General features: G+C 38.3%; 1 protein-coding gene across 3 annotated transcripts; it reads left to right on the forward strand.

Moving 5' to 3' along the window:
• The first annotated feature begins 298 nt into the window (after positions 1–298).
• Positions 299–11,425, forward strand: LOC6042617 (calpain-A). 3 transcript variants are annotated; one of them, XM_038252605.1, is made up of 6 exons: positions 299–632; positions 7,938–9,452; positions 9,608–9,652; positions 10,130–10,514; positions 10,619–10,945; positions 11,005–11,425. In XM_038252605.1, the coding sequence occupies exons 1-6, from the start codon at positions 501–503 to the stop codon at positions 11,088–11,090; spliced, it is 2,490 nt and encodes an 829-aa protein (XP_038108533.1). In that variant the 5' UTR covers positions 299–500; the 3' UTR covers positions 11,091–11,425. The 3 variants fall into 3 exon arrangements, with proteins under 3 accessions (XP_038108533.1, XP_038108534.1, XP_038108535.1); XM_038252606.1 differs by having other exon boundaries at positions 10,130–10,502; XM_038252607.1 differs by lacking the exon at positions 9,608–9,652.
• The last annotated feature ends 1,919 nt before the right edge of the window (positions 11,426–13,344 follow it).

Below are 13,344 nucleotides of genomic sequence, written 5' to 3' on the forward strand. Positions count from 1 at the left end.
AAAAGATTAGGTAGAATTGTGTTTCAAATGAGACTATTTTATGTTTTTGCATAACATTAGTGAAGAAGCTGTACTGAGCTAATACATGAAGTACGTACCAGCGACATTGTAGTTTTAATAATAATGATACAATCAGCCAACTTTCATAAAAATGCAGTCTATATCGGTTAATTACATTAAACAAAAAACCTCAAAAATCCATCGGACATTCAAGTGGTCTCTCTCTCGCACGCTACCCGAACGGATTTGAAGCATATCTCGCGTGCTCGAGTTTTCCACTCTCAGGTTCCGCCGTCCGCCGAATCAGTCGTTCGTTGGTAGCCGTTGGAGCTGTTCGGTACAGGCTCGCTAGACGCTACGCCGTCGAGGATTCTACGCGTTCAAGATTTGGTATCAAGTTAATCGTTTGTTCCGAGTTAGATTCTTTGTTTGAGTAAGTGTAACTTGAAAAAACAAAAGCCCGCCAAACCGTTCAAGCGTGGTTCGAGAAGGCCGGAACCATGCCGGAACAAGCCGCGCGTACCGCGATCGAATCGCTGGTCCGGGAGTTCAACGACAATAGCCGCAATGGACCGAAGAAGCTGCACCAATCCAGGACGCGGTTTATGCCCATTGAGTTTGGCCGGGACGGGGTGAGAGGATTAATGAAAGCTGATGGGACGTCGCAAATACTTAAAAGAAAGAGTGGGATTTAGTGCCGAGATTTTAATTTTAGAAAATTAACCGCCAAAGTGTGACTTATGAATTGTGTGTGTGCGACGGTTTATGAGGGATAATCATCAGTTCAAGTCTTAGAAGATGAATTGTTGCTCAACGAAAAAAGTGAAACTGTGAAAGACGGACCAAGAAAAAAAATCAATTTTAACTTCAAGTGCCAACTCGTTGAATCCCGAAAAGAACAGAAGAGAAGCCAAAACAGATTTTCTCACTGCCAAGGTCTCAAAAAAAGAGACGCCGGAAAACAAAAACCTGTTGAATGTGATTCACTCTGTCAAGTCGAGCGGAACATAAGGAAGAGTGAGAGAATGAATGTGAAAGGGCGAGTTTTGATCGCAACTGAGTTTTTTTTTCATTTCAAATTCAACGCTGAGAAAAGACGCGATAACGAGAGTGAGTTTCTTATCGGCGTCGACCAATATGGTTTTCGGTTAGGGCAAACCACCGCCAACATTCAAAATATTGTGATTGGCGAATCTGAAAAGCAGCTCACTCAATCGTTCTAAACGAAATAAATTAAGTTTTTGTGTGCTGCTAATTCGACCGGCGATAGAGCGTGGTGTTGTGAAGTGGATATGCTTCGTGACGAATTTCGTAATTTTCTTGGAAATTTAGAGCAGAAAATCGACATTGACTGACGGAAAGCTGCAGGTTGTCGCCAAAAGTTTGGCGCATGGCCAAGGATTTTTGAAAGGAGAAAACGAGTCGAGTAGTGAATGTGTTTTTGCGTGATGAATGAATGCAATCTTTCTCTTTTTGCACTTTCTGTCTGAAATCGACGCCAGTTCAGCTTGTGGATATCGATTTGTTCGTATATGATTAAAGATATTATTGGGGTATCTACCCTTATCAGTCACAAAATTATCAATTGTTGAATGCTGTTTACTTAAGGCGTTCCGACAATTGATATTTGGCATTTCATTGATGACGAATTTGTCGTTGACTTTTGACTTTTTTTCGATGCCGAATATGAACTATCGAATAATCGGTGACATTATTTTTCAATCAAACAAAATTTGTATAAACATCGATTAGGCTGGTACAAATATTTTTAAAAGTTTTTGTCACCCCCCCCTCCCCCCTTCAAAATTGGCCCGAAAAATCAGGGGGCAAAAAAATTTTTACAATAAACTTCAAAATTTCAATGAAAATTCAAGTGCAACCAGCTGAAATCAAATTAAAATACATTCTTCTGCGTTTAAAATCATTTTAAGCATGTTTGGGTTTATTAAAAAATCTCAAGATTTTTTGAAAATTTTCGATGCAAAATCTTTTTTTTTCGATACAATTTTTGTTTTTGTCAGATCTTAGATTTTTTGAAAACTAATGATTGCAATACAACTGAGCTAGTGTAAAATGCATTTTAAAACACTTTTTTCATTTAAATGTGAAGACTATGGCTTGTTATTTAATTTTTTATATTTTTTTATTTTTTTGTCCCCCCCCTTGACCTCGGCCAGGGCCGAGGGACAAAAACTTTTTTAAATATTTGCATCGGCCTTATATGAACTTAAAAAATCTGTGAAAAACGGGTATTCTTATTTGAAAATGATGAAGGAAGTTATTATTTTATTTCATTTGTTTATTTTAAAATTAAAATGTACTGAGTGGTTAAGAGAACTCGAATTTAATGTTAAAAACAAAAAAAAAATAAAAATACAAAACATATATTTCCTGTTTCCCGTGAAGTTTTAAAACTCCCAAAAATTCTTAAAATTTAAGTGGAAACATATATTTCTTCACTTTTTGGCTCGAATTTGATTTAAGGGTGCACAGAAACCGAGGAAGTAGTTATCTTCTTATTCCAAAATTGGCAATGGGAAAAAATGAAACTAAACATGAGCAGTTATTTTAAAACTAGGTCGACCTGAGTTTATTTTTACTCAGCAACCTTTTCATGACTGTCGTAATGAGTTTGTGAGTTTTTTCATTCTTTCAAATATGCACAGTTCTTCAAAAAAAAGTTCAACTTAAAATATTTTTAAGTAGAAACATGAAAAAGTATTGCTTATTAAATATTTTTATATTGTTCCTTCATGGTCTAATCAGATCCTTAGGAAAAACTGATTTCAAAAATAAAGCTGTATACACAAAAAAAATCGATCGTATTTATTTATATTTAAAAAAGATAACCCCTTTCGTCCTCAATTTACAAAAAGTTTCCAACAATTCGTGGGCAAGTTTTATTCAGAAGTCCTCTGAATTTTCAATGTGTACACATTTTTTACGTTTTTTATATTTCGACCATTTGTTCTTTCGACCTTTTGTCCATTCCTCGGGTGTGTTTTCAAAAAGCCGTAAGAGCCACCGTGACCTCCGACACTAATATTCGTATTTCTCCAAATTGCAACAAAATTTCATTTATTTCTAGTTTGGGGCACTTGATAGACGTGTAGATGAACAATCTTAAGCTTTTTTGATATGGTTTTCCGTAAGTAGGTCGAATACCGAGGCAAAAAAGGCTTTGTTTACCATTGGCTCTTACGGCTTTTTGAAAACTAATCCGAGATTCAACCTTTTGTCCACTTTCAAACTTTTGTTCATTCGACCATTTGTCCATTCGACCTTTCGGCATTCGACCTTTTGTCCATTCGACCTTTTGTCCATTCATTCAGCACACGTAACTTGTCAAAAATATGATTTTGTTGAACAATCGTTAGACAAATGTATTTTATACAACAGAGATATGAAAAGTTCATCGCAATTGAGAGATTCGACAGAAACGTGCACGCATCCTGGTGGCGAGTAGAAGCACTTCGCAACGATGTTCGGAATGACAGCGTGCTTGGAAATATTTTTTTTTTTTTGCAGTTTTTGATTTTTATTTCCTTCAAATATTTTTTAACGTCAATGAAAGTTATTGTAAAGTGTGGCAATCGCATATACGAATCGAATGATGTATAAATCATAGGGGCTGAGTTAATTTTTCATGTTTTTTCCTCAAATTTACCAAAAAGATCTTTTGAAAAATTGATTTAAATAAGATTTATTTGATTGAGAATTCTCCTTATGTGTGTATTATTGATAGAACAAACTATTAGAGTCATATTACAGCATAATTACAATATTTTTTTCAAAACATTGCCAGTTATTCGAATTTTTCCAAAAATTTCCAAAAAATCACCAAAATGCATTTTTAAGGTCAATATTTTGGTCAAACGGAAAGAAAAGTAAAGTTTAAACACTTTTACATAATATTTCATCATTACTTTTAACTTTTGCAACATTTAACTCAAGTTATCCAAAATATCGATCATCTTTTTAGAAAAATCGTTTAAATAAAATACCAGTCACAATTAATCACTACAAATCACCACGCATTATGATCGTTAGCGAAATTGCCACACTTTGCAATACCCCACTTTTCTGAAAATGCTTGATTTTTCATTATAAACGCATTTTTTCCCAAAAAACTTCTCAAACTGTATGGGGGCTGTCATTCCGAACACCGCTGGAACAACAGCGAACCTAGCGGAAAAAACGTCGTCGAATTCTTCAATATTTAAACCTACTTCTAAACTGCTGTACAACTTGAGCAAAAAACTTGAGTGGTAAAATCGAGCCAAACATTTCATTAGGGCACAAAACCAAAACGTAAACATTCGGGATTATTCCACTATTCCATTCATTAGTACACTCCCTACATGCCCTCCAAGAATCAGATTGATAACAAACAATTTCCTATTGAAAAAATCAAAAACTCAAAAGGGCCCATAACAATGTTCACTCCGAATCAGAAAAAAAGTTCAATTGTGCCCTTTTCTTTTTCGTTAGTTTTTCGTAGTTGAGGAACTTTCTATGTTATAAAGTGAACTTTTCATACATTCTTAACACTAATTCACTTCAAAACAACGTTTGGTTTACGTTTCACCAAAGATTTCTGCAGAAAAAAACTTCGCCGAAACTCAATATTTAATACGGTCCCGCGGATGCTGTTCAGTACACATTTGAAGAATTTTTATGTTTCACATGCCTTATTCTCACCATTCGATCACAAAACTTCACCAATTGACATAATGTTCGCTGAATTCCTCTTTATTTCTAACTGAACAAAAGGTCCCATAAACATCATTCAACACAACAATCGGATGACAGCGCTTTAGTGCCCTTTCAATTCTCTTTGAAATTGCATCTAGAAAGGGCCCATTATAAACAACAGTTGGAAAGTTAAAAGGGCCTAATAACGAGATTTTTTTAAATAATGAGTTTTATTGCGAAAATCAACATAAATTAAAAAGCATTCAAGCAGAGTTGAGGATAATGATGTGTTTTATCGTATCATAAGTAAAAATACCATCAGTCAAGCTTCTCTTTTTTAAATAGGAATTGAAACAAGTTGTGCACTTTTTGCAAGCGATTTTCTCGAATCGCGGTTTTTGGTTTTGTGCCCTAATGAAATGTTTGGCTCGAAATGATCACTGTTTTGAAATATCTGTAACAATAATCTTGGTGTAAAAATCTCTGGTTTATATGCACCATCATTTTGAAAAAGACGACAAAATGGCAGAACTTAGTTTGATTAAATTCAATTTAATCCAGCATTTCTGAAAATTTCATCTTACTCAAATTTTTGAAAAACTTACTCAAATATATTTAAAGTTTTTGCTGAATTCGTAAATTTACTGTGACTAAAAGTAATAGGGACCACATTTAGTTTTAGTTTAATCTGTAGCTGACCAATGACCTAAAAAAATATTGTTTATTAAAATAAATAAAATATTCAACCAGTTAAAAATAAATAAAATAAAAATAAAACAATCAATGTGTCTGATAACTCAACAAAACAATAAACTAAGTTAGGCACTTGAGAGCAAGTCTAGAAGCAGCGCATAACGATCTCGCATCGACCTTATCTGGGTCAAATATAAGCACCCAAGATCAATGAAAAATGGGGCAAATTGGGACACAAAGTTTAAACTCAATTCGTCTGGATCTTTTGGGGGATATCTGAGACTACCATCTGAGACTGAGAACGATTTGGGTAAGGCAGACATATAAAATAGAGACTTTTTCTTAAGGCAGATTTTACCAAATTTGATCAAATTCCTGAGCCATTTTCTCAATTGAATCATGAATAAAAATATTTATTTTCTTCCAATTATTCCAATACCCGATTCACATTTTTTTTTAAATCAGGTTCGTTTCCAAGAAAACTAGGTCACCCGAGAAAAAAAGATTCTTATTTTTGCCTTCCTCACCTTACTGAGGAAAGGCTATAAAATCACTTGGAAAATGAACTTTTAGACCTACCTTCATTTGTACATATCGACTCAGAATCACCAGCTGAGCAAGTTGCTATTTAAATTCATGCAGTTTTATCCTGTATTTTAAAAGTTATGTTAAAAAACTGTTTCACATTAAATTAAAACTATGGTAAAAAGGGTGTTTTTTTCATGAAACCCTCACATGTTATATATTTTTAGAAAGCATATGAGAAGACCTTTTAGGTGGAGTAAGAATTTTCAAGATCTGACTTACCTATCTTAAATTACAAGCAGTTTAAAAAATGGTCTGAATTCACATAACCTCAACTGGTCGGGTCTGATCGCCACGAAAAAGCCGTGTAGAGGGATGCCATTTTCCTCAAAGACCGTGTCTGTATAATCTTGACAAAAAGTCTGTAGGTAGTATGTTTTTTTACTCATCACTTATGGTGAAGCCGTTGATCATTTTGGATTAAAAATAATTATCACTTTAAAATGCTCTGTATGTCATTAAATTTAACGAATTTCTGCACCAAAATGAATCAGCATGTGCCGGTTGTTGCCTTCTTGAAGCCATTGAAGGAATTTTTGATCTAAATCAATTGTGCTTCAAAATTTATATAATTTTGTGGTACCGTCATTGACGTCCTAGTTGGCAATCATTGATTAATGACGATTTCCATAACTTCCCAAGGAATGGGATTATCGTTACCAAAATGAATCAGCATGTGTAGGGCACTATTCTAAACAACTTGTAGAAGAAATTTTGTCAAAATATTGATAGGGGCGCAAAATTTATATCTTTGAACGAAAAATCATGGCAATGATGGAAGTCTTCACGTTATTTTTATTAGGACTTCGAACGTTAGGGGAGATCCATAAACATGTGGACACTTTAGGGGGATTGAAATCACTATAAATGAGAGGAAGGCACCAACCACCTAAAGGTGGATTATGTAACGTTTTTTTTAAATTTCATTTGGTATAGAATATAAATGGATGAAGTTTCCTTAAACATGTTTGTATTATGGAATTGGCCCAGAAACTCAAATTTGATAAAATTATCTTAAGAAAATTGAACTCAGAGGTCTCCAGAGCAAAAAATTACACCTTAAAAATTCACATTATCAAAAAGCTGCCTTAAACTAACCGTTCTCAGTCTTAGATGGTAGTCATAGATGTTCCCTACAAGTTTCAGCTAGAATTGAATTGATATCTGGATGGAACCCTTTTCTATTTGAGTTTAAAAAATTTCCCTTTTTCAGTAAGGTGTCCTTTTAGTTTCAACCAATTGGGATGTTTCACACTTCATTTTGTTACATTTTTGTAGCCCTTTCAGAAGATTTTTGAATTTGGAAATTCAATTGAAATTTGCCTTAGTTACAGACATTTTAAGATTTTCAAGGTTATTAGGCGTTCAAAATTTGTGTCCAAAATTACCCCACTTATCATTAAGCTAGATGCTAGTTACATATGTCCAAACAACTCCTGAATATTTGTGGCAGATTGATGATGGACTGGTGAACGACCTCCCTATAGGGTATACCCTGTTCGTGGACAAGCTTTTAAAGATACTCAAATCATACTTTAAAGACTAATATCTCAACACTTGGTTAAATACTTTCTAATGAATTTGAACAATAATTATTTGAAGCTCCCAATCACATAATCACATGTATTTTTCAACTATTGCTCTAAAATGCACCCAAAGTCAAGCTTATCTCGTACAAAATACTCTGAACAAGCATTTTTGGCCATTACTTCCTCATTGCAGTACTCCATAGTAATTAACTCACTTTCGCTTATGTACTCCGCCTGCAAGACCACCCACAACGAAACGTATTTACTCGCGTAGCACTGTCGTAAAAACAATTGATTAACGATTGAGTGCGTTCCCGATATCGAACTCGATGTCTCATAATGGGGACGTGTCTAGAAACCTTAAAAAGAATTTGCGATGATCTCGTCAAGCAATTGTTCAAGTTCTATGCTAATGCGAATGATTTTTGCTTTCAGAAACCTCAACCCAAAAAGGGTCCCTCCAGCGCAGAGGCTCAAGACTTTTACGAACTCCGCTCGCGCTGCCTTCGCAGCGGAACCCTCTTCGAAGATCCGGAATTCCCGGCAAACAGTTCCTCGCTAACGTACGCCGGGGAGTCCAAATCGTACATCAAATGGCTACGACCGTCGGAGATCGCCGCCGATCCGGTGTTCTTCGAGAACAGCTACTCGCGGTTCGACGTGAACCAGGGCGAGCTGGGGGACTGTTGGCTGCTGGCCGCCGCTGCGAATCTCACCGAGGATCCGGATTTGTTCACGAGGGTTGTGCCGGTGGATAATGGGTTCAAGGAGAACTACGCGGGGATCTTTCACTTTCGGTTTTGGCGGTTTGGCCAGTGGTACGACGTGGTCATTGACGACAGGTTGCCAACGTCGCAGGGCAAGCTGGTGTACATGAGGTCGTCCGAGAAGAACGAATTCTGGAGTGCGCTGCTGGAGAAGGCTTACGCGAAGCTGTTTGGATCGTACGAGACGTTGCGTGGGGGTTCGGCTAGTGAAGCCATGGTGGACTTTACCGGAGGGGTAGCGGAAACGTATGAGATGAAGGATGCGCCGAAGGATCTGTTTCAGATCATCGAGAAGGGCTTCCGGAATCACGCGATGTTCGCGTGCAGCTTGGAGCCCGATCCGTACAAACCGGAGGCAGAAACGCCGCAGGGGTTGATCCGCGGGCATGCGTACTCGCTGACGATGGCAAAGATGGTGGACATTCAGACGCCGAACGTGAAGGGAAAGATACCGTTGTTGAGGTTGCGGAACCCGTGGGGGAATGCCAACGAGTGGAACGGAGCTTGGAGTGACAAGAGTGCGGAGTGGCAGTACATTCCGGAAGCTACCAAGCGGGAGATTGGGCTGATCTTCGAAGTTGATGGGGAGTTTTGGATGTCGATGCAAGATTTCACCAAGTACTTTGATCGTATCGAGATCTGTAACCTCAGTCCGGACTGTCCGATCGTTCGGCAGAAGGGAGAATATCCGTGGAAGCAGTCGGCTTTCGAAGGAGAGTGGGTCATCGGTAACACAGCCGGAGGCTGTCGGAACCACATTGAAACCTTCTGGCACAATCCACAGTACGTTGTAACCCTGGATGATCCGGACAAGGACGACGATGAAGCCAAAGCTACCGCCATAATTGCTCTAATGCAAAAGAACCGACGCTCGAAGCGCAACAAAGGCATGGACTGCCTCACCGTAGGCTTCATCGTGTACCGTGTTAGCGAACGTGATCTCGTCCAGAAACCACTACCCAAAGAGTTCTTTATGCGAAACGCCTCCGTAGCCCGGTCTACCTTCATCAACCTGCGCGAAGTTACGTGCCGCTTCCGGCTCGATCCCGGAACGTACGTCGTCGTCCCGTCGACCTTCGATCCGCACCTCGAGGGCGAGTTCATGATCCGGGTGTTCTCCGAGTGTCCGGACTGCATGTGCGAGAACGAAAAGTGCGTCGGAGTATGCGAACCGGATCCACGGGTAAGGTTTAGTTAGATGGAATGGTTGTATTGTGGTCCCTTAAACGCTTAATACCCTGCAAACGATCCCTTGTTGTGATGTAATCTAGATAGAGCATGTGTGCAAGTCGCTAATCTCTCTGTATATATCGCTGTTATGCCTGAATATTTTTTAAGGTTACACCTGATAGCAACAACAACAGCAAACCAGTAGCACCAGTAGTAAGTGTTGCCCCTATTTAATGTTGTACGTAAATTGGAATATACAGGACCCTTTGACCATTGACCATTGACCATTGACCATTGACCATTGACCATTGACCATTGACCATTGACCATTGACCATTGACCATTGACCATTGACCATTGACCATTGACCATTGACCATTGACCATTGACCATTGACCATTGACCATTGACCATTGACCATTGACCATTGACCATTGACCATTGACCATTGACCATTGACCATTGACCATTGACCATTGACCATTGACCATTGACCATTGACCATTGACCATTGACCATTGACCATTGACCATTGACGGATCATAGCCTGAAGAACCTAGATTGAAGATCACATACTGAAAATCAAAATACAGACCAAAACCACCATCCAATTACATTCTGAATATCTGTTGCATGTTTAATGTACTCCCAATCGTTTTTGCCACAATTAATTCCTCAATTTCCCTCCAGATCGCCGAGGACCTCCCCGATCCAACAAAACCCAACCCGCAACGAGCAGCCATGGAGCGCCTCTTCCTGGACGTCGCCGGCGTTGACGGTGAAGTGGACTGGATGGAGCTCAAGCTGGTGCTGGATCACTGCTTCCGCGATGACATTGCCGTCGCAGCCAAAGGAATCTCCAGATCGTACGCGGTCCCTTTGGCCGCCGAATCACCTTCCGATAGTAAGAAACTGCCCATAGCTGAGGGGGAACCGGTTTGCTGCGGCCTGTTGGCCATCCTGCAGGACTGGTACGTCAACATGGCAGGCGGGGACAATCGACCTGCGCAGAACACCTCGAATGATCTGATCATGTCCAAGGAGCGGGCTCCGCTGATGTCGGGTGAGATGCGTTGTATGTAGCTTTTTACTAACTTCTTAAAACTCATCCGGTGGCGGCCATCAAGGGTAAACATAACCTTAAAAAAACAAGCGCTCACTAATCCCGTTTTTCCGCAGCTGACGGCACCGGCATCGGGTTCTCCAAGGATGCCTGCCGATCGATGGTGGCCATGCTGGACGAGGATCACTCTGGCAAGCTTGGCTTTCTGGAGTTCCAGAAGCTGCTCACGGAGATTGCCCGCTGGAAGGCGGTCTTTAAGCTGTACGACCGCGATCAAAGCGGGCATCTGAACCCGTTCGAGCTGAGGGCGGCGCTGCAGTCCGCCGGGTACAACCTCAACAACAAGATCCTCAACAGTTTGATGCACCGGTACGGGTCGCGGGAGGGTGAAATCTGGTTCGATGACTTTATCACGTGTGCGGTGAAGATCAAGACCATGATTGGTAAGATAAAGAATGTTTCAATATCTTCTTACGAAAATTATAACGTTTTACATTTTTAGATATTTTCAAGGCCAAGGATATCAACGGAACAAACGTTGCGTCGTTCAACATGGACGAATGGATTCACAAAACTATCTATTCTTAAATGTATTAAGTTTAAAATAGTTTACAAAAAATCAAGTCGTCCTTTTCCTCTATTTGCTATTCAAATAGCAAAATCAATGCGTTAACAATTCGTTATGAGTGTTTGAAAAGGATTTTTGTTTTCTATTGTCAGAAAATGTACTAACAATGAAGTGAGTCGAAAAAGTACTATTATAGTTAGACTTAAACAATTTCCTCATTCAGTTAAAAAAAAAAACAATCATTTTTATCAAATAAAAAGCCAATTCACGTTTTACCAATGTTCTGCGTGTCATATTTTTGTCACATTAAATTATATTATACAAAAAATCGATTCAATAAATGTTACAAACTGTTCATATTTTTTTTAATCAACATCATCTAAACATTTTATTAACATCAAGGGTTGTCGATCCTTACAATGTTCCTTTTAAAGCTTCTAAGACCCCTTTTCGATTTCCGTGAAACTTTGCCCTAAAAGGTAATTTAGGCCCTTGATCCTGAATCCAAGGTCCATTTTTGAATATCTTCTATTCTATTATTTTTTAGAGTGTACCAATCTTCTACAAAGTATTAGAGGAGACAAAAACTAAAATGTTGATATAAAAACATAAAAAGTTTGCATGAATGATCAGAGTTTTATGAAAAAGTTTTTTGAAAACGTAATGATTTTGTCCATTTTTGATCAGTTTTTTTTTAAGTTTTTACACCTTGAAACATAAAAGTGTGCTTTGAAAAATATTTTATTTTAGAAAGTTCAGCAAAATTATGCATAAGAATGACCGTTTGCACGATTTTGTGCCTTTAACAAAAACATAAATTTTTGGCCCTTCTGAAATGTTAGGAGTGATTTATTTACACTCAAACCCCAATGGTTTGACAACAACTGTTGTCACTTTTTAGTTTGCCACCCCTTTTACACGGAGTTCACACACACACTACCAAACGTTTGTTTTGATAGTGTGCGTGAGCGCCGTGTAAAAAGTGACAGTTCGTCACTTTTTAGTTTGACTTTGACCAAAGATACTAAAAAACTGGGATGGGATAAACAAAGAGAAAAAAAAACCTATTGTCAAACTAAACCACTTTCAACATGGCCGCTTCTGTCAACCTAAACCAGTCCTTTCTTATGAGGAGGAAATGAGTAGTATTGTAATTTGAGTTGAAAAAAATAAAACAATAATTGAAAAAAAAAACAATACATTTCATGAACTGACGATTCTTTTGCCCATTTAAAACTATTGTTATTTTTTTGCGCGTTACATAAAAATGTCATCTAGATTGAACAATATTAAACCCGTTCTTCCTGTGAAATTAAAATGTGGCGTGACGGAACAACATCGTAGAACTGGATTTAAAAAGCAAACAAAAAAATGGCCACAGTTTAGCCTATTTGATTTTTTCGCACCTTTTCATTTCAACACGTTTCCACAAATTGAAAAACAAACTTTTGCTCTTTGAAGTGAACGAATTGGTACAAATTTGAATTTTTGCTAGCCATTTCTTTCGATTCTGACACCTTATGTCGTGCGACCTATGGAATGTTAACTTTCGCTCTAACAACATTAGTTGAGTAAAAATTGCCGCTGAATTCGCTTTGTAAATGCCGGCCCCGATGCTCTTCAAGTGTGCTCCTCTTTGGGGACCTGGGAAAGATTTATTTACTTTCTTTGCGTAACGGGACAACGACAGGAGCAGATCTAAGAAAAAAAATCTCCCCTCCCATTTAATGACATACAGGCTTTTTAGGATTTTCTTTAAATTAAAGTAAGAAAACGAACATTTTTTGACTAGTCGTGATCGTATCGTATCATTTACCTCGAGTCATCTTTGATTTGCCAACCATTTCTAGTGATTTGTATCCGGCAGCTCCTTAAGAACGGATCCACCGTAAAATGATGGAACATAAACTCAGGATTCTCCACCCACGTCTAACCATAATTTTTAACAACCAAATTCAAAAAAATCTGCGAGGAAAAACTAAACAACATTTCAACCAAAGAAAAAGTCATCCGCGTGCTTGAGCACTGAGTTGAAAAACATCATCAAGAAAATTTGAATTGTCAAGCTACCTGAATCACCGATTGCTTGATATTTGTATTCGAACATGAATTTTCTTGCAAAAAAACAGAAGAAGAATACAAACGTAAACACTCAAAAAGAAAACTCTATCCAGCCGTCCCGTCCCAGCTAAAAAAGTGTCAAACAGCTCGGGAGCATGTTGACAGCTCCCATACAAATTGAGCGTACCTCTTTCTGTGGGCCCAGTGGGCCTA

Source organism: Culex quinquefasciatus, chromosome 2 (assembly GCF_015732765.1).
Source record: "Culex quinquefasciatus strain JHB chromosome 2, VPISU_Cqui_1.0_pri_paternal, whole genome shotgun sequence".
NCBI classification, from domain to species: domain Eukaryota; kingdom Metazoa; phylum Arthropoda; class Insecta; order Diptera; family Culicidae; genus Culex; species Culex quinquefasciatus.

Coding starts and splice junctions, on each gene's coding strand:
- LOC6042617 (XM_038252605.1), top strand. CDS start 501: ATGCCGGAACAAGCCGCGCGTACCGCGATCGAATCGCTGGTCCGGGAG. Junction 633..7,937: donor TTGAGTTTGGCCGGGACGGG/GTGAGAGGATTA, acceptor TTTTGCTTTCAG/AAACCTCAACCCAAAAAGGG. Junction 10,946..11,004: donor GAAGATCAAGACCATGATTG/GTAAGATAAAGA, acceptor TTACATTTTTAG/ATATTTTCAAGGCCAAGGAT.